The 21337-nt window shown below is 49.4% G+C and overlaps 1 protein-coding gene across 1 annotated transcript; it reads right to left on the bottom strand.

Annotated features, from left to right (window-relative positions):
* Window positions 1-5653: 5653 nt before the first annotated feature.
* On the bottom strand, window positions 5654-20577 carry ESYT1 (extended synaptotagmin 1). Its single transcript, XM_037144195.2, has 31 exons — window positions 20089-20577; window positions 18467-18508; window positions 17913-18047; window positions 17716-17789; window positions 17523-17595; window positions 17303-17392; window positions 17089-17144; window positions 16571-16694; window positions 16311-16487; window positions 16103-16185; window positions 15746-15794; window positions 15530-15616; window positions 15340-15432; window positions 15038-15109; window positions 14727-14813; window positions 13520-13669; window positions 13035-13190; window positions 12726-12902; window positions 12480-12562; window positions 12322-12370; window positions 12123-12212; window positions 11745-11840; window positions 11379-11450; window positions 11202-11288; window positions 8012-8152; window positions 7744-7898; window positions 7318-7416; window positions 7104-7235; window positions 6920-7025; window positions 6666-6715; window positions 5654-6500 (listed from the first exon to the last, which is right to left on the bottom strand). The coding sequence occupies exons 1-31, from the start codon at window positions 20479-20481 to the stop codon at window positions 6461-6463; spliced, it is 3318 nt and encodes a 1105-aa protein (XP_037000090.2). The 5' UTR covers window positions 20482-20577; the 3' UTR covers window positions 5654-6460.
* Window positions 20578-21337: the final 760 nt, after the last annotated feature.

Raw genomic sequence — 21337 nt, 5'->3', positions numbered from 1 at the left:
CCTCCACCCTGCGCACCCCCTCCCACCTGTTCCCCCTCTTTAGTTCATGTCCATGTGTCACAAGTTTTTTAGCTTCTATATTTCCCATACTATTCTTGCCCTCCCCCTGTCTATTTTCTGCTTGTCATCTATGCTACTTATTCTCTGTACCTTCACCCCCTTCTCCTCTTCCCACTCCCCTGTTGCTAACCCTGCATGTGATCTCCATTTCTGTGGTTCTGTTCCTGTTCTATTGTTTCCTTAGTTTGTTTTTATTTTAGGTGGGGTTGTTAGTAATTGTGAGTTTGCTGTCATTTTACTATACATGTTTTTATCTTCTTTTTCTTAGATAAGTCCCTTTAACATTTCATAAGATAAGGCCTTGGTGATGATGAACTCCTTGAACTTGACCTTATCTGAGAAGCACTTTATCTGTCCTTCCATTCTAAATGAAAGCTTTGCTGGACAGAGCAATCATGGATGTAGGTCCTTTCCTTTCATGACTTGGAATACTTCTTTCCAGCCCCTTCTTGCCTGTAAGGTCTCTTTTGAGAAATCAGCTGACAGTCTGATGGGAATTCCTTTGTAGGTGACTGTCTCATTTCTTGCTGCTTCTAGGATTCTCTCCTTCATTTTAATCTTGGCTAATGTAATTATGATGTGCCTTGGTGTGTTCCTTCTTGGGTCCAATTTCTTTGGGACTCTCTGAGCTTCCTGGACTTTCTGGAAGTGTATTTCCTTTGCCAGATTGAGGAAGTTCTCGTTTATTAATTGTTCAAGTAAATTTTCCACTTGTTGCTCTTCCTCTTCTTCTTCTAGTACCCCTATAATTCGGATGTTGGAGCATTTAAAGATGTTCCTGAACCTCTCCTCATTTTTTTGAATTCTTGTTTCTTCATTCTGTTCTGGTTGAATGTTTCTTTCTTCCTTCTGGTCCACTCCCTTGATTTGAGTCCCAGTTTCCTTCCCATCACTATTGGTTTCCTGTACATTTCCCTTCATTTCACTTAGTTTAGCCTTCATTTGTTCCTCTCATTTGTGACTAAAATCAACAGTTCTGTGAGCATCCTGATCACCAGTGTTTTGAACTGTGCATCTGATAGGTTGGCTATCTCTTTGTTGCTTAGAAGTATTGGCTCTGGGGCTTTGAGCTGTTTTTCTGCTTGAGCCATAATGTTTTGGTCTGTTTGCCCCTGTTACATATAAGGGGCAGAGTCTTAGATGTTCACCAGGGCAGGGCAACCCAAGTTGCTGGGTTGTAACACTATTGGGGGGCGGGGTCCACGAAGGAAAAAAAATGGCTCTTTGCTCCGCTCTCTGTTGCACCTCAGTCCCTTCTGCTGCTTCCCCCAAGCAAACTGGGCCGTTCTGGTGCTGATTCCCATATGGGTAGGCTTGTGTGCATTCTAGGACCCTGTGGGTCTCTCCAACGAACTCTCCTGTGAGGCTGGGAGTCTCTCCCTGCGCCTCAACCCCCACAGGTGTTTTCAATCGGTGTTTTGAGGCTTTATTTCCCGGTGCTGCGATCCTGGGTTGCGCAGTCTGTCTCACTGTCCCTTTTTTCACCTGGTTTATCTGTGCATGAATGTGTGACCGCGGTCAGCCAGCCACCTGGCGCCCTCACTGGGTCTGCCCGTTGGTTGACACCCCACACCTGGGATCTGCCTACTGCTGCCCGTGCATCTGGGTCAGTCTCGCAGCCACTGCTTCTTCTTGCCGTGACCCCTCTCCACTGGCCACTGACTACACCTCTCTTACTGGTCTGGATGAATGGTTCGTTGTTGTCCGACTTTGGTGCAGTTCAATTTTCTGTCTGTTTTGGTTTCTAAATCTTTGTTGTCCTTAAATTTGGTTGTGTGAGGAGGTACAGTATTTCCACCTGCGCCTCCATCTTGGGTGGAAGTCCCCCTTTTTTTAATTTAAAAAAAAAGATTTTATTTATTTATTCTTCCATATTTTTTAATTAGGGTTTTTTAAAAGATTTTATTTAGAGAGAGGGGAAGGGAAAGAGAGAAGGAGAGGGACATCAACATGTGGTTGCCCTCACATGTTCCCAACTGGGGACCTGGCCTGCAACTCAGGCATGTGCCCTGACTGAGAATCAAACCAGCGACCCTTTGGTTCACAGGCCAGCACTCAATCCATTGAGCCACACCAGCCAGGGCAGAAGTTTTTTTTTAGTTTGATATAGTTCCACTTACTTATTTTTGCTTTTGTTGCCTTTGCTTTTGGTGTCAAATTCTCTTCTGTTTCTTTTTTAAAAGAAATTGTATTTATTTATTTTCAGAGAGAAAGAAAGGGAGAGAAAAAGAGAGGAACAGAAACATCAGTTGGTTGCCTCTCCCACACCTCCAAGCAGGGACCTGGGCCGTAACCCAGGCATGTGCCCTAAGGCAATCGAACCTGTGACCCTTCAGTTCACAGGCCGGCACTCAACCCACTGAGCCACGCCAGCCAGGGCCCTTTCTGTTTCTTCAGGACAGTTCTACTTTAATATTTCAGTAGTACTTAACTAATATAATACTCCACAAATGTTATCCGGATTGCAGCCCAAGATCAGAGAAGTGAACTGGCCCTAGGTGGTGTGGCTCAGTGCCAGCGTTTGAACGGAAAGGTCGCCGGATCAATTCCCAGTCAGGGCAAATGCCTGGATTGTGAGTCAGGTCCTCCAGGGGGTGTGTCCATGTATTTCTTGCACAGTGCTGTTTCTCTCCCCTTCTTTCTCCCTCCCTCACCCTCTCTCTAGAAGTAAGTGAATAAAATCTTTAAAAAATTTTTAAAAGAAAAGGAAATTTACAGGTGGTAGGGAGAGGAATTGCTGCTGGCGAGAGGGCTTCCTGCACCGAGAAATGACACACGGGTATATCTGACAGTGAAGGAAGAGGCAGAAACTCTGTAAAGGTAGAGGCAAGATTTTTCCCATCAGTTCACAAGGATTTTTTTTTTAAATTAAAATAGCCAGGAGAGAAGTAGAAAAACAATTTTTTTTTTTGTAATGCTGGTGGCAATGTAGAAAACCCATACAATCTCCTTAGAATGCAGCTTGGAAGAATGTGTTGAAAGTCATTAAAGTACAGAAGTTGACCCACTAATTCTACTTCCCCTAATGAAATCATGTGAGATGTGTACAAATGTTTTTGTTTCTATTCCCACAGTGAATAGGAAAACAATGGGGTTCCATTGCGTTCTGGTGCATTCTATTGAATACACAACCATTAGAAATTATATTTTCAGAGAATATTTAATGGCCCTGGCCTGGTGGCTCCGTTGGTTGGAGTGCTGTCACGTGCGCCAGAAGGGTTTAGGTTCTATACCCCGTCAGGGCACGTGCCTGGGTTGCAGGTTGGATCCTCAGTCAAGATGCAAATGGGAGCAACCAGTTGATGTTTCTCTCTTTCTCTCTCCTACACCTCGCCTCCCCTTCCTCCTCTGTCTCTAAAAAAAATCAGTAAACATATCCTCAGGTGAGGATTTTAAAAAAAGAATATTTAATAAAGTGGAAAAATGCTTGTGTTGAATGAAAAAAGCAGGTTTTAAGACAATGCTAACTTATAAAATAGGCACTTCTATAATCATGTTAACTTTTCTGCCTGGTGTTAGTGACCTCATCACCTTAGAGAAGGCTGCTGCCTCTTCTGCCTCTTCTGTTGCAGCAGAAAGGAAGGGGGCAATGTTGACACTTCAGGCCCCAGCTGACTTCCTTTTACATCTTGTTGACCAGAGCTGGGTCACCAAGCCAGTTGCAGGGAAAGCTGGAAAAGTGACCATGTAGCAAAGACAATCGTGTGATTAATCCCTTGGAGTCGGCACACTGTCGCAAGGAGTGCTCTGGGGTTTTTCTGTATGTAGGGAAGAGAGGGAGACGGCTGTTGGCTAGACAACTGCGTTGCCACACTGTTAACTACAACACACTGTTTGGGCCAACAAAGCCGCATACCAAGAGAGGTCTTTGTAAACCCAAGTTACAGGGTCCTCCTGCAACTGCACCTGTCTTTCCCTGGAAGACATAGGTGTCACGTATGTCAGTGTGGAAACCTGGCCGTTTGAAGAATAACAGTACATTTGTTTAATTCCTGTGATTAATGACCCTTAATTTGTTCAATCTTTGTGTATAGAATTGCAACAATGCATTGTCTTGTTTTGTATTTAATATGTGGACCAATTCTTCCTCCCTCGTGTATCTTGAGGTTGGAAGAGTAAGGACCCTTCTGGAATAATTTGTGCCATGTCATCTAGTTTTCTGGAAATGTTTGTTACTTGAAGTGATCAACTAGGTCAAGAGTGCTTCTTAAAGTCACACATTGCAAGATCCCTGTTGTATTAGCCGAAGCCAGCTAGAACAGGTCTTGGGCCACATGCCCAGTACCAAATATGACAGAGTCCTTAGAAATGTTCTTCTGTCTTGTATTTTTGGGGTTTTCCCCTTTATTTCTGGGTCAGGTGGAGAGCAACTGAGACCTCTTGCGCATAGCCAAGGCTTAGGATGCTCTTAAGTTGCTGGAAAGTAGAAGGGTGGAAAGACCAGAAATGACTACAAAGGAATTATTGAAAAATAAAACAAGAGCTGAGTTAATAGAAGGCATGGAGTTTTAACTTCAGCTTTTGCTAATAAGGTGACTTTTTGGCAGCTCCTTGAACAGAGTTTAGTTCTTTCCTCTGAGCCTTTCCTCTGCTCCCAGTGGGCAGCATCCTAAAATTTATGCTCTTCTGGAGATGATACCCTCCCCTGAAACAGATATGAAATCTCCCAAGTTCCTGTTCCAGTGGCCATTTTCAGTAGTTCACTCATCCTCCACCTCACTCTCCCTTCCTATGACTGTAGAGCGGATGGAGCACAGCTTCCACAGCTTCCACTCCAGGCAGGGCCCGAAAGGAGCAGAGTTCATGGCAAGCAGATCTGATGGGTATAAAATGCTGTATTTTGCCATAATGTGCTGTATAACGCACTCCCGTGTACGGTGTGCACCCACATTTTTGGCTGAAACTTTCAGGAAAAAAAAACCCTTTTGCTTAAATTTTTAAAGTCAATGATTTATTTACTTATATTTAGAAACAAAACTGATTATCATATTCCAGGGTATTGTTTTGCATATAGATATCGTTATTGCTTTCGAGTTACACTTTTAACGCATAAGCATAAATAAAAGTTAAAAACATTTATAGAGATACAGAATTAGTACTACCACGTATAATGCTCAACCTTATTTTTCCCCTCAAAAAGTTGGGCAGAAAAGTGTGCATTATACGCGGCATAATATGGTACTTCTCGTTTTAGCTGCCCAGCGGATGGGCCAAACATCTTTTTGGTTGCAGGTAAACATTATACTGAGACACTCTGAACCTGTGCTGAGTCACAGAGCTTCCAAGTTCACTGGGTTTGGGAATCCTTTCCCTGGAACGTCCAGGAGATAATGGTCAGCAGACAAGTTGGGTGAGTAACAACACACTTCATCAGTGACTGGGCATGAATCTCACTAGAAACTCAGCAGCAGCTGCTTTACACAGGGCCTTTGACCATCCTCAACGGAACCAACGCTCTTGGTGGCTGCAACCACAGTAGGTTCTGACCACTAAGTAAACTGATATGATTTGAGAGTTGAATAAAGGCTGTGACACTTGGAATAAGCATCTGATGGGTAGGCTGGATTCCGCCCTTAAGGAAAAGAGCCTCAGCTGGTTTGATGATAATGTTTAATGTAAGACACAGTGAATTGGCAGAGTTGGTGCAGAATGAGATTCAGTTCTAATCAGTGAGTTAACAGCCTGGGCACCTGGATAAAGAAATTGGCCCTGCTGTCCTGAGCCCTACAAGGCCCTCTGCACAGCACCAGCCAGAGGCTCCAGGAGTGATACCTGCTAGTTGAGGCTTGATTAGAACCCAAGTGCTTTCAATCCCCAGAGTGACTCGGGAGACTGGCTGGCACCAGTCATCATAGCAGATGTAATTTTCAGGACAGGCTTGAGGAAAGTGGGGACAGAATTGGACATGGGGACCTGGGGTGCTATACATTCGCTACATGCAGTGGTCCGAGAGGGTCAGAGCTTGAGTGGTGAGCCTATTCACCTTCCCACCCACGTGTTTTCCCTCCCTGTTTACAACAGGGAAGAAGGTGATAAGGAGAAAAGATCTTTCCAAAAGTGTATTTGGCATAAGCTAATGCCACCGCTAGTGCTGCCAGTGGCCAGGCACAGGTACAGAAGGCCCTGAAGAGCTGGGAGGAAAGGAGACTTTGCAGGCAGAGTAGGAAATAGCCAGCTCGGGTCCCTGCTCCAGGAGCCCAGAATAAAGGCCGTGCAGTAAAGAAAGGGTAACATACGGTCTTCCTCTTTGGTCAGGCAAAGGCCCTAGTGTGAGCCTGAGAGGTGAGAGGGCTGAGGGCTGCAGGCTCAGCCCTCAAGCCCTAAATTTTGGCTCATTGCATTGAGGCGGTAATGCAGCAAGAGGCGAGGCAAAGAGACAGTAGGCTGTTAATCCTGGCTCCTAGGAGCTGCCTTTGTCCTTGTCATCCATGAGGTCATACCTGTGGGAAGAAGCAGAGAATACTCGGGTATAAAGTTGACTCTTGTGTCTGCTTATGAATGAGACAGAAACTAGGGCCTTTTGTACTTCAGAGAATCAGTGGTCTCTGAATCAGATTTCTCCTACTTAATATCTAGGCCCATCCCCAGCCCATCGAGACCCTCACCACTGGGCCGCGCCTTGGGAGAGGTCTATCTCAGCCAGGTCCACCTGCACCTGTGTTGGAAGATGGTAAAGACAAGCTATTATTTTGATATCTCCACAGACCATGTCCCATTATTACCCTTTCTGGTCCCAAACCAGTGCAGAGGTGATTGGGTCACCTACAAAATAACGTCGCCTGGGGTGCTTCCTCCCAACAGCCTTGATACCAGCAGCTTCTAACGCTCACCTTCGCCCTGCCCATGCTCACCCTCTTACCTTCCCCAGCAGCTCACGCTCTCTCGACATGAAGGAGGAATTAGACTTCACGGAAACATCCAGCTTTCGCCGGAGGGCCTCATCCAGGGGCAGTTCCCACTCGAACCTGGGGAGAGACTGGGTATTAGAGGCAGGTGTCCTTGTCAAGCCTGCCATCTCTCCATCGGAACACCCACTGACTGACCGTTCATTAAATTCAGGATTTAGGGTCCTCTTCTTCTGTGAGGTCTTCTTCTTGGTGCCCCGGTTCTTGTCTGGCAGCAGCAACAGCGACACATAGGGGTCCGGGGGATCCCGCCCATTCTGTCGAAGGGCACTGCAACAGGAGGACAAGGATGATAAGGCAACACAAGGGAGGGATGGAGAGAACTTGGAGAATCGAACGGATGGGGTCTCACCGGCAACTGTGAACGATGCTGACTAGCTTCCGCTCCTCACTGTAGTACCAAACTGTCAGCTTCACCTGGCCCAGAGGCCCGGCTGGAGCCTCAGCAGGGCTGCGGAGAGATGGAGGTAGGTCTGGGAGGGCGCAGTGCCTAGGGAACCTGTAGCTCATCCTTTACTGATTGATTTATTTAAAGATTTTATTTCTTTTTCGAGAGAGGGGGAGGGAGGAAGAGGAGGATAAACATCTATTGGTTGCCTCTTGCATCCCCCAACCGGGGATGTAGCCTGCAACCCAAGCACGTGCCCTGACTAGGAATTGAACCGGTAACCCTTCAGTTTGCAGGATGACGCTCAACCCACTGAGTCACATGAGTCAGGGCTGTAGTTCATCCTTTACATTCCTGACTGCATTCTATCTTCCCATCCTAATTCTTTACCTGTCACCATGAGTTAGGCGCTGCCGGAGCTCTGGGGCTGAGGAGGTGATGTGAGGCTGCCCAGCCCACACCTCTAGTTCTTCATTCAGTGATGAGGAGCTGTAGCTATGGCTGTGGCTATGAGCTTCCACTCCTGAGTGCTGGGACACCAGGATCTAGGAGGGCAAGACAGCTGTGAGCTGGGCAGAGTGCTGCTCCACCACCTCACTAAGAGGATGCAGCCCTGTTCCTGCCCACCCCCTCCTGCTCACCGTCTCTTGGCACTCACCCCCAGCTGTGCTCTCAGTAGCACCTGCCCTTGACCATTGTTCAGCGTAAACCAGCGGTCCACACAGAGCCTGTCAGCCTCAAGAAGCTCTGAGAGGGGCAGGGATAGTGAGCCCAATGCACCGGTCCCCTCACCCCGGACCTGTGGAGCAACAGCACTGTGATTACAAGAGAAAAGACTTAATCCTAGTGTCCCTGGTTCAAACGCTTGGACTCTTGGGTGGTTTTGGTGAGAGACTCCCCTTTGTGAAGGGCAGGGAAACCCTGACAGCAGTGGTAGGTGCCACTGCTGCCCGTCCTTTCTTAACCACAGTACATTAGACTATCTTTACTCCATAGTTTTCACAAAGTATACCAGGGGGAAGAAAAGAACAGTGAAAATGGAATTAGGCCCTAGCTGGGTAGCTCAGTGGATTAGAACATCATCCCAATAAGCCAAGGTTGCAGGTTTGCTCCCTGGTCAGGGCGCATATAAGAATCAATCAGCCCTGGCTGGTGTAGCTCAGTGGATTGAGCCTGGGACTGTGAACCAAAGGGTCACCAGTTTGATTCCCAGTCAGGGCACATGCCTGGGTTGCGGGCCAGGTCTCCAGTGGGGGACACGTGAGAGGCAGCCACACACTGATGTTTCTCTTCTACTCTTTCTTCTATCCCCTCTCTCTAATAAATAAATACAATATTAAAAAAAAAAAGAAATCTGATTAAAAAAAGAATCAATGAGTGCATGGATAAGTGGAACAATAAATCGATGTTTCTCTCTAAAATCAATACATAAAAATATTTTAAAAATATGAAATTAAGTTTAAATGTTTTCTGCTCATTCCACTCCATTTCCATACTCCAAATGTTAACAGCCTATAAAACCTTCCCAGTTCCTTTGTTTTAACGTAATTCTAATGAATATGCCTATTATCTCTATTTCATGATTTGTTAACTTTGGTATCCATTGATTCCCTGTTATGGAAATAGGAAGATAAGAAAGTACTCATTTATATTTCTACCTCTGCTAGTGTTGTTAATAGTTTCACTATTTTATTTTTTTTAATTCTCAAAACATTGATGTTTGAGAGCTACGCTGATCAGTTGCCTCTTGCAGGCCCCAAACCAGGAACCCAGCCTGCAACCCAGGCATGTGCCCTGACTGAGAACTGAACTGGCAACCCTTGGTTCTCATGCCAGCAGCCAATCAATCCACTGAGCTATACCAGCCAGGACAAGAGCAGATGTTTTTTATTGATTGTAGAGAAAGGGAGAGAGAGAGGTCAGTTGGTTGCCTCCTGTATGTGCCCCAACCAGGGATGGAACCCACAACCCAGGCATGTGCCCTGACTGGAGACTGAACCCACAACCTTTGGTGTAAGGGGTGACACTCCAACCAGCCAAGCCATCTGGCCAGGGTAACAGTTACCTTATTTTAAATTCTATTGGTTTCTCTTCATATAATTGTCCATTTACTTTTCTATCTACTTTATCTATGTATTTTTAAAGATTTCATTTATTTTTAGAGAGAGGGGAAGGGAGGGAGAAAGAGAGGGAGAGAAATCAATTTGTGGTTGCCTCTTGTATGCCTGCATCTGGGGATCTGGCCCGCAACCCAGGCATGTGCCCCAACTGGGAATTGAACCGGCGCAGGCTGGCAGTCATTCCATTGAGGGCTCTATGTACTCTAGTCACCAGCCAGGGCTCTACCTGCTTTAGAAGGGAGTTCTTGACTCCTCCATAAGAGGAAGTCGGCATCCCTCTATTACCTTCCACTTCTCCTGTCTCTACCTCTCATACCTCTTCACTTTTGGTTCACCCTTCAACTCACTGATACTTAGTTTCTGCTGAATTTATGCCACTGAAGTTGCTGCAAACAATAATCAGTGACCTAGTTCAAAGTCAATGAGTAATTTTCAGTCATCTAGTTTTTCCCTCTCAGCAACATCTGGCCACTTCCTATCTTTTGAGACACTCTTCTTTTCTTATTGTAACTCACTCTTTTCAGGTGAGTATCCCACTGCCCTGGCTGTACCTCAGGCCCTTTGAAGGGCTCTTCTTTCTCCGTCCGCCCTTCTGTCGTTAGCGCCCAGCATGCCCATCCTTTGCTGTTCATGCTACACACGCTCTGAGAGACCTCATTTGCGCTACTGACAGTCGCTACCTGTTGCTTGCTCATGATGTTCAAAGGAGAGGGAGGAACACCATAACAGGCCATAGATCTGCCTTCTGAAACGCTGTCTCCCCTTGGATGTCCCTCAGAGAACTCAAATTCACAACCTTCTACTTTGTGCATTCTTTTTAAAAAAAATTATTTATTTTAGAGAGAGGGGAAGGGAAGGAGAAAGAGAGGGAGAGAAACATCAATGTGTGGTTGCCTCTCATGTGTCCCCTACTGGGGACCTGGCCTGCAGTCCAGGCATGTGTCCCCGACTGGGAATCGAACCAGCGACCCTTTGCTTCACAGGCTCATGCTCAATCCACTGAGCTACACCAGCCAGGGCCACTTTGTGCATTTTCTATGCTTTTGATGGCACCTTTACCTGTCCAGCCATCCATGCCAAAAATTCAGGAGTTAGCATCGACTGTTCCTTGTTCCTCCTTCCCCTCCATGTCAAAGTAACCACCAAATACCATCTGGCCTTTGTCATTTCTTGCGTCAGTTACTCTAATAATCTCTTAACTCATCTACTTGCCTCCAGTGCTGTCCATTCTTTACCCTGCTCTCATCACGCTCTTCCCAAAGCACATCTGGGTGTGTCTTTCCTTCCAGTGTCTCCCTGTGCCTTTAGGAGAACATCCAAGTGCTTAGGGTAATAGTCGACAGCCCCTGTGCTCTTGCTCCTGGCTGCCTCTCTAATCTACAACTTGCCTTCTTTCTCCTCCATTCTTTTCTCAGCCTGAAAAGCGCCCTGCCCTCTTTTCCTGGTCAGGGCCTATTTTCCTGTAAGCTCAGGCGTCATCTAAAGATGGCTGTCTTACCGCCACCTGTTCCCTAGTCTGAGCTGGAACCTGCCTTTTTTCTCCACAGTGCCTTTTACCTCAGCAGTTATAAGTCTCCAAGTATTCTCTGGTTATTTTTCTTCCGAAAGACAGTGTGGGCTCCAAAAAGATGAAAACTAGACCTTTTATTGCTAAACACCCTGTGCCTGGTTCAATGTCTAGCCCGTGAGGGGAATCTGCAAAATGTTTGTAGAATGAACTCACAGTACCTGTAACTCCAGGCTCTCAGTGTTTGGTTTCCTGATGAGAAAGGAGGCACTCTCGTCCCAGACAGGGGCTGAAGTTTGGGGAACAGTCTGGTGGAGATGGGGGGTGAAGAGCAGTGGTTGACGGTCTCTCCTCTACACCTCTGCCCCCCTTTCTTTCTGCTCGGCATACCCCCATACCTTAGTTTTATGAGAAGTGTCTCCCACAGTGACAGTAGCGTAAGAGCTGGGAGGTTTGGCACCTTTTCGGAGCTAGGAAGAGAATACAGTGTTAAATACTAAATATTTAGTATTTAATATAAATATTGAAAGTTGTCTTAAATTGGGATCAAGTTAGGTAGATTTCCCCCTCTTCTCACAAGTCACATCCATAGCTGGCAGTCGTGCCCCCACCCCTTGGACAGGCAATTGCTCCAACCCCAGCTCCACCCCAGCCAACAGAGGAATTGGGAATTTACTGTTATTCCAGACACTCCAGGAGCATCTGCACCTGAGGGCAGTGGGAGGAGGGACAGGGAATCATGGGGCAGGGGGAGCAGGTCTCACCGGCAGGTCCTCGGCCCGCTCCACATAGACGGACAGCAGGGCTGCCGCCAGTTCTGCACTCTTCTGAGTCTGGATCAAACTGTTTACCTGCAGCACCTGGGGGAAGGCGCACAGCGGGTTGGAGAGCGGTGACTGACAGCCTGGCACCTGGCGTATGCCTTAAAATCAGACACAAGTGGCCCTGGCCAGACAGCTCAGCTGGTTGGAGTGTTGACCTGATGTACCAAGGTTGCCAGAACCAACCAATGAAACGTGTAAGTTAAGTAACAACAAATCAATGTTTCTCTCTCTAAAATCAATAAATTAAAAAAAAATAAAATAAAATCAGATAGACGTGTTCATTTGGGGCCCCCTCCTTCCCCCAGTAGCCTTCCCTACCTCCTCTAACTCAGCAGCAGTGGGACGCGGGGTCAGACGCTCCAGACGCAAGTGCAGGCGGCCAGATGGGACGTCCTCCAGGGTCAGCCACTGTGGTAGCAGGCAGGGTTAAAACTTGGGGGTGTGGGGGCAGAGGGCCTATGAGAATAAGCCTTGGGTCAAGATCAGGAGAGATCGTTGATTCTAATTCCATGCTCACCTCATCAAGGAAGCCACTGTTCAGGACTGTGGTGAGACTCACTTTACACCTGCAGAGAAGAAAGATGAAGACAAGAGGTCAATGGTCGGAGCCAAGTCTCTGTGTCCCTGAGGCCTACAGAGGCTCACCTGTTTCCCACTGGACTCCCACCCTCTCACCTGCCCAGAAAGTCATCCTTGTCCAAGTCCTTGTCAAAAACCTCAACCTCTAGCTCTTGGCCTGGAACTGATGTGACAATCACCTAGTGGGAGAGAACAGTGCAGACAGAGTGGAATCTCTCCTTTCCTTCTCCAACTGACTAGACACCCCCCACTGCTCCCACTCCCCAAGCTTTTCTGGACCACTCTCAGAGATGGGGGAAGGAAGGGGCAAACTGGGAGGAGACCTAGCCACTTAATTCTGACCTCAAAAACCTCATTCCAGCGGGGATTGAGATCTTCCCGAATAACACGGCTCCGGAAGCTCCGGCCTGCCAGCTTTAGTTTGACATAGGGGTCTGACTTGCCCTTCACCAATCCCCCCAAGAAACGGTCTTTGGCAATCAGGTCCTGGGCCTCTAACACATGGATCCGAAGAACATTCTGCAAAAAGCACAGACGGGGGCACCAGAAGGCAGTCAAAGAGAAAGAAATCCGTCAGACCCAACCCTGAAACAGGCTTTGCACACTTACAGCAGGCAGACAGACCCTAGTCCTTTCCAGACAGAGACTCACCTCGGTCCCAAAGTGACTGTCAGGAGTAGTGTGATGGGGTCGAGGTGGGGCATCCACACTGCTGCCTGTCTGGGGACTCTCATTGTCTGGGTCCCAAGCACCAGTGGCACCAGGCACAGTGGGGAAGTGCACTTCTGATGAATCCAAGTACAAGATCTGGGAGGGTGGTGTGATTGTCAAAGAAGTGCAGCTGGACACCAGCAGGCAGGTGTATGGGGATTTGGGGACAGAGCAGGGGCACTGACTAGGAAACCCGGTGCCTGTCTTATTTGGGCTCATCTCTATGGGGTTCCCTCCATACTCATCCTATTTATACACCATATCTTTCTCCAGTTAGATCTACAAACATTTTTTGTGTGTGTGCTAGGTGCTTCCATATATAATACTAGCTCATTTAATCTTAAAGGATTCCCCCTTCCTTACTCTTAATACTAAGGAATCTACAAGGCCCTTCCCCACCCTCGGCACTCCCTCCCTCTCCATACCCTCATAACCAGCTTCATGTAGAGCCTGGAGTTTGGGCCAGAGCTGCTGAGCTGGAACCACTGGTCCAGGGTTAGTTCAGAGGCAGTCAGCAGACGAGCCAGGGGCAGGGTCAGCGCCCCTAAAGTCAGGGCCCTGGAGTCGTCCTTCACCTACAGGCAGAGGAGGAGGAGTTGGAGCTGGAGTGCAGAGATTAGGGGAAAGGGAGGCATCCAGGGAAATTATAACATGTCCCAGATTCCTCCTCTCTGTGCCCGTCCCAGAACTTTTGCTCCATCCTGGGCCATCCGTTCAGTTCTTCTGCCTACTCCACGGTCACTTCCGCCTGTGTGCATTCTGTTCCCACTACCTGGAAAGTTCTCATTCTCCTCTCTGCCTATTTAAATCCTAACGATCCCTTCAAGGTCCATGTAAAGTCCTACTTCCTTCACAAAATCTTTAGTTACTCCAGCCTCTGTACCTATATCTCTGGCCATCCTCAGCACTCTACTATAGGTATTTTACTGTGCCTAATTAATATTTAATTCTGGCCCTGGCTGGTATAGCTCAGTGGATTGAGCGCGGGCCTGCGAACCAGACAATCGTGGTTCGATTCCCAGTCAGGGCACGTGCCTGGGTTGCAGGCTGGTTCCCTGCAGGCCAGTTCCCAGCAGGGGATGCACGAAAGGCAACCATACATTTATGTTTCTCTCCCTCTCTCCGTCCCTTCCCCTCTAAAGATAAATAAATAAAATCTTTAAAAATATATATATATTTAATTCTTCTTGGATGGTTTTATATATGTGTGTCGTCTATGAAACTAGTAAGCTTCATGAAGGCAGGTACTGTTTCATGCTTTTTCTATGACATTTATAATACAAGGCACCTATTAGGTACTCAATATGTTCTTTGCTCTTTTTGAAAAACAGTAATTTGCCCTGGCTGGCGTAGCTCAGTGGATTGAGCACTGGCCTGCAAACCAACGGGTCGCTGGTTCGAATCCTGGTTGGGGCTCATGCCTGGGTTTCGGGCTAGGTCCCCAGGTGCGGGCGTGTGAAAGGCAACCATGTATTGATGTTTCTTTTCCTCCCTTCCCCTCTAAAAATAAATAAAATCTTTAAAAAAAAAGCAAAGAAACAGAAACCAAAGGAGAACATGGAGAGAAGAAAGGTCCGGATCTGAGAAGAAGGAACAGGGCGTCAGGAGGGGCTGAGCAGATGGTTATCTCACCTGTACATCGAGCTCCTGGCTTTGAGGGTCTTGCAGGAAGAAGCGGAAGGCCTCCTCCCACACCGGGCAGTTGTTGCTGTAGACAGCCTGAAGATGCGCAGGATTCAGGGTACGTGCCACAAATTTTATTAACCAATGTCACCCCCAATACATTTGTTTAAAAAAGGGTCTGTACCACAGTATCACTCGTTTCTCCAGAAAGCCCTTGCCATTAGAGGCCTTCCAGAGGAAACTTCATCCCCAAAACAGCCCTCCCCACCCCCAGCCCCACTCACGAATGATACCTCCCGCAATGATGTCCTGGCCCTTACCTTGCTCTCCCGGGTCACATCCTGAATTGACAGTTGTACCATGGGGTTGGGTTCCTTGTTCCCCTTCTTCAGCTATGGGGGGTAGAATCCAGAAGTCAGTATCATGGGTGTTTTTACTGCAGTGAAGAAAGGCGGGCTTTTAGCAGAATCTTTTCCCTGAGGTGGCTCTAGGACCCTTTCCTCCTTGGAACCCTTGTGTTACATGTCGCTACTTCTGGAGCAAAGCAGGCAGGGGCAAGAGAGGGTGTGGGAAAGCGGTACCCAAGGGTCCCTGTTCACCTGCCCTTGGAAGCCACACTCACAGGGAGATCCTGGGCCCGATCCAGATAGACAACTAAGATGGCAGCGGATGGGGGTTCTGGGCGGGAGGAGACGCCTCGATTCCACTGTAGAACCTGCAGGGTAGCAGTAGTCAGATCTCAGTCCCCACAGTCCCTGTACTTCCCGATGCCCATTTCTCCCCTGCCAGCTTCCTGTTTCCACATTGCCTACCTGCTCCAGTTTTTCTGCGTCTGGCAAAAGTGACAGCCATTCTAGCCTTAAGTGAACTTGGCCTTGCCCTCCTTGTAGAGGGAACCACTGAAGGAAGAAGTGGAAGGAAGTCAGGCATTGTACAGATCAGACAGCCATCCAGCCTCTTCCCCACCAATGCAGCAGCCATTATCTGCTGGATGGGTGAGACCACCCCCTATCTTTCTTTTAACGTACGTCATCCAGTACTCCAGCCTGTAACACCTTCCCGACATCCAGCTTCATTCTGTGGAGGCAGGCAAAGAGAGGGAAAAAGGGGGAGTGCTATAATTAGTAGTATGTCATTGACCCTCTACTCACCCAACCAGAAATAAGTGGAAGATCTCAAGACTCCCTTCTTCTTACACTCAGGAGAGGATTGTGTGTGCGCACACCCACACACAGGCCTGTGGCGGGATGGGGGCAAGGGGGCGAGGGGTAGGGAGGCTGGCAAGGAAAAGGACCACAATTCCCAGGCCTGGAAGAAGATGATAATTACCTTTGTGGCCTTGTTAGCACCGAGGCCTTAGAATCCTAACACACGTGGAGTCTCACCTGCCCAGAAAGTCATCTTTGTCTGGGTCCTTGTCAAACACTTCCACCTCAATCTCCTGACCTGGAACCTCGTGTACTATCACCTGAAGGGCACAGAGGGATAAGGGTCCCATGGGCTGTGACTCTGAGGATCATCCAATCAGCATTCTCCCTCGCAACCTTCCCAGGCCTCCCCATTTCCCACAGCCCCACTCCCCAGCTCTCCTACCTCGTAAGTCTCTCCCCACTGGGGGTTGAGCTCCTCGTCGATGACCCGACTACAGAAGGTCTGTGTGCCCACTCGCACAAGTGCATAGGGGTCTGACTTGCCCTCAATCAGGCCCTTCACGTATTTGTCCTTGGAGCTTAGCCCTCGGGCAGCCAGCAGGTGAATCCGAATGATGCCCTGAGTGTAGGAATCCAGTAGTGAAACTATGGGCCCAGCACAGGGGTTCTGAGAAAATCTGCTTAATGGGGGAGAAGCCATACCCTGGGAAGAGGGGAACGTAACTGGGCCACGTCATGAAGGTCAGGCACAAGGGGCACCAGCAATCGGTTGGGCAACACAAGGAAGGCAGCGATGGAGTCCATGATCATGGTGTCGGACAGCGAGCTGAATTAGGGAGCGGAAAAGGTGAGGGTGGCCCCAACTTACAATATCCCCAACCCCAACTATGTTTCCCACAACCAAGGGGCCTAAAACTAGAAGTAAGTCCTTTCCTGGAACTCCATTGTTACTCTTCTACCCTAATTTCCCACCTACTGCCCTGTCCCTTCTTCTTTTTTGCCTCTATTGAACAGTCTGCAGCCCTATGCATTCTCTGCCAAAGTGCTTGTTCCCCCACAAAGGAAAAGTCACCGCGCAGCACTTTTCTGGGTATTTGTCTTATCTTTCCACCTAGGCTCAAGGCTCCAGGAAGACACCACTGTGTCTTTCACTGCTCTGTGACCCTGGGGCGCCCAGGCCAGGCTGGACACTTTGCAGGTGCTCAGTAAGCCCTTGGTACCTGAGTCCTGGGATATCCAGCAGGTTCGTCATCCCTGTCCAGTTGATATCGAGGGTCTGGAAAGAAAGAGCAGAACGATCAGAACACAGCACAGGTGGTGTGGTCATATCCACCCAGCAGTTGCCAGAATTCACCCTTCTTGTCAATTGCCTTCTCCATTCCCCACAGCTGGCCACCCCCGCCTTCCCACTCCTGTCTCCCCTTCCCTCCTTACCGGGCGCCGAATAAAGAACATTGACACAGCCCCTACGATAGGAAGGTCTCCAATGAGTGGCTCAAGAATCACCCGCAGGACACCGTGAAGCTGGGATAAGAAGAGAAGATCAAAGTCTTTCCTCAGAAAATGCCTCTTTTCCCTCCCCAGACTTCCCCGTATCCCAAGAAACTTAGGTCAAAGGCTCCGTACTATGGGGGAACCCTGATATCTGCCCCACCTGCATGCCCTTGACTCCTGCTTTGCAGAAATATTTCTTCACTTCCACATCAATCTGTATATCACCAACATAGCTGGGGATTGGTGAAGAAAAGAACAAAGAAAGTTAGTAGTTGGCTGAAGTGGAAGGAAGTGGGGTCAAGTGTGAGTGACCGGGATCCTGTTGAAGGGGAAATGGAGTTGTGAGTTGTTACCTGATGTTCAAGTCCAGCAGGATCTGTTCTTTGCTCTGACCAGGATGAACCTTGATTCCCAGGATGCGCAATGGCTAGAGAGAGATGAATTCGTGAGAGAGAGTGAAGGGGAAGGAGGAGTATCTCAAGACCCCTGGGCCACCCACCTTCCCTGTCCCATCTCCTTCCACCCACTACTTTCCCTTTTGCACATATACCTTTTCTCCCAGTTCCACTCGCGTAAATGTAAATGTTTGCAAATGGGGGTTGGATCCTCGAACAGCTGGGGCCACAGTTTCAGCCAAAAGCTTCTCCATATACTGGCCCAGAAAGGGCCACACCTGGGCCACAATCTGGAAGGAAAGGGAGCCAGTCATAGAAAAAGCCCAGTCCTCCCTCTAAAGTCAAGTTCCTTCAGAATCCTCCCCACAGAGAGCACTGGGGACTAGGCTGGGGCTAGAACTGAAGTGCGGTAGGGTCTGGCAAGAGAAAGGAATCCGCCCTGGCTAGTGTGGCTCAGTGGATTGCGTGCTGGCCTGTGAACCAAAGGGTCTCCAGTTTGAATACTGGTCTGGGCTCATGCCTGGGTCGCAGGCCAGGTTCCCAGTAGGGAGCGTGTGAGAAGCAGACACACTGATGTTTCTCTCCCCCTCTTTCTCCCTCCCTTCCCCTCTGTCTAAAAAAGAAAATAAATAAAATCTTTTTAAAAAGTGGAGAAAGGAACCCCATGCTTCCCTCGTGAAAATTAAAAATGAAGTCAATCAACCCTTACCTTATTTAGCCATTCAGCCTTTTCCACATCCGGGAAGCTCACCTGGAAGTGGGGAAGGGAGAGATGGTGATGAGCACACCCTCCACCTGTGGTTTCCTACTAAGGTGCTGGGGTGGGGGTTGGGATGCCCACAGAAAAAAGGAAACCCAAGCGTGCCAGGGCCTCCTCAGTCAGGGGTTGGGGGAGGGGCGGCAACGGCCCCAGGTGTCATTCTCCCGAGAGGGTTTAGGGGCACTGAGGTTTCTGAGAAGAGGAGCCAATGGGGTGTTGGCCACACAAAGTTGCTTTGTGGATAGCCCTGGGATGTGCAATGACAGCTGCGGGAGCAGAGGAGGAGTGAGAAGGGCACATGCTTTCTGGAGGGGGAAGTCCTGCCAAAACAGTTTGGGGAGGAAATTCTGGGATTGGAAAAGGCCTGGTTCCTTTGTGCAGCCTTCCCTCTTCTCTGACTGGGGCTTCTATGTCACAAAGATGAAAAGGGAAGCAGCTCCTGGAATCAGGGAGGGACCAAAAGAGCCATTTAGGCCTTGGCCTTTTTCCCCCTTTATTTGTTTTTATCAGATGTGGCTCCTTTTATGGGAAAGAAGGACACCTGTGCTTTGCATTGGGGGAGGAGATGGGGCAGTTGCTTGTGGAGGATTAGTTTCCATGTTGAAGAGCAGGAGGAAAAAAGGACGGTTGCTGACTGGGCTACAAGTCCCCTGGGACCACTCCCCCCCTCCCCGGTTTTCAGCCCAGGGCCTGGGAAGCTTGGTGGCGTCTTTCTAGAGTCAACTTCTGTTCATCTCTCCTGCCTGCCCCTTTAGACTGGCACCTCTGCTGGGAGGAGCATATAGGGAGGAGTAGGGAGAGACTGGGTAACGGGCTCTGTCCCTGCGAGGCCTGAGGGAAGGCATTGGGCTCGCCACTAAAGGAGAGGGGCACAAAGATAAAGATCTGATCTGAGAGCTCAAAGTCCGGAAAAGGGTGGGGCCGGCCGGGACGGTGAAGTGTGGGCTGCGGGCACTGCAGTATTCGGCCTCCCCAACCCCCCAGCACCCCCGCCCTTCGTCCTGCAGCCGCCAGCCCTGCGCCGCTCTGCGGCCGGACTGCCCAAGGCTGGAAGGTGGCAGCGGCAGGAGGATCCGGCCAGGTGCAAGAACCTAAGCTGGGCAGTGCTCCCAGGTCGCACTGCCCAGTGGGTCGCCGGGGTTAAGCGCGGGGAAAAGAGAAGAACCTTATAGCCTTGAATGGGTACAGGGGGGATAGTCTTGAGGACGAGAGAGAGGTGGGAACCCTCTGAGCAGCTGCGGGAACGGGGATGCCCAAGAGCTGCAAAGGCGTGAGTGACACCAGAAGCGAGTAGGAGCTTGGCTGGGAGGGAGAGCCAAGGCTTACTTGCCCAGGCGTAGGGGAAGGTCTCCTGATTCTGTGGAAGGAACGGGCTCTGGGCGTGCAGAAAGGCAGGGGTGGTGGGCAGTCGGTCCCAAGAGACACGCGGATAAGGGGCAGGAAAGGAAAGTCTGGGTGGGGCCCATTGTCTCTGGGTGGGGAGCTGACTTCAGAGATAGGGATGGAGAGCCCTAGAACTGAAGGGCTGGAAGGGAGCTATGCTGCACTGAGGATTGAGGGTCGTCGCTCACCCACGCAGGCAGTTCTCGATGGCTCATGTAAAGTGTTTTCGTCGTGAGCCGCTCCTCGTCGTCCAGCAGCTGCCGCGCTACTCGAAGGCTCCGTTCTTTCTCGTCGCGGACCCGGCGCCAGCCCAGGTAGAGGGCGAGGCCGAAAAGCACGAAACCCACGCTGAGTCCCATTGCCCCGGCCAAGTACACCGGCACCAGCACCAGCATCCGCCGCCCGAACGAAGTCAGCATCGCCAGAGCGTCACCCGCCGCGCCTGGGCGGGCAGGTTGGTCCTCAGAACTCAGGTCTGGCTTTGTGTGCGCAGTGGGAGGCTGGTCTGGGGGGTCGGAGGGAGCTGAGGGCTCCAGGTCCCCGGGGTTGGGGCTGGAGCTGTCTCCGGGGGAGCGCTCCATAGTGCCACCTCTGGGAGGAACCGCTGGACCCAGAGACCAGCTGGAGGTTGCCTAGTCTTAAAACCAGCTGCCCCCCAGCATACCGTAAACCCCACAATGGGGGAGGGGACATCAAGCCACACCCTTTCTCTCTAATGCTTCGGGTTGGTCCGCTACACATAGACTAAGGTGGGGTCAAAAGACCGAAACCCCGCCCCTCTTCTTCCAGGAAGGGGTGAGGGCTCCGAGGAGGCAGGACCTCCGTGATTGGACGAGAGTGCCAAAGGCGGGAAAAGGAAGAAAGAGGCTAAAGAGCAGCATTGGATTGGCTAGAAAGAGAGGGTGGTGTGGTCTACAATTTAAAGTGGCAGGACCAGGAGCTCCCCGACGTGGGATGGGACTGCCTGTGGTTTGACATCACGCAGAGCTGCATCGCCAATTACTTGGTTTTTAGAGTGAACTGGAGTTGTGAAGTTGAAGGTTTGTGGAGGGTCAGCATTCACTTCTACTCCACTCGGTTTGGCAGGATTTGGCCTGGGATTCCTACATGTTCATTGGTCATCTAGGGATAGTTTTCATATCCTAGGCACATTCCTTCGATATGTTCCTGGCTGTCTTTAATAAGGAAAGGAAATGACCTTATTCAGAATGACAGTGTTCCACGGCCTACCTACCCTGCCTATCCTGTCCCTAGTCCTCTACCATGCCCATGCAGTTCAAGGACAGACTCTAGAGAAAACGGGAGAATCAGAAAATTACAGTTGAGATCATCTAGCCCTCAGGGAAGAGGGGTGGGGGTGGGGGAGCTGAATGAATAGGAAGTGAGGCTTTTTTTCTTTTTAGAAATCTCCAAGGGTTAGTCTATTCTATAATAGAC

This window comes from Artibeus jamaicensis, unplaced genomic scaffold (genome assembly GCF_021234435.1).
Source record: "Artibeus jamaicensis isolate MK-2021 breed Jamaican fruit bat unplaced genomic scaffold, CSHL_Jam_final contig_233, whole genome shotgun sequence".
Lineage (NCBI taxonomy): Eukaryota > Metazoa > Chordata > Mammalia > Chiroptera > Phyllostomidae > Artibeus > Artibeus jamaicensis.
The sequence above is the reverse complement of the archived record's forward strand: the minus strand, read 5'-3'. Positions and strand labels throughout refer to the sequence as shown.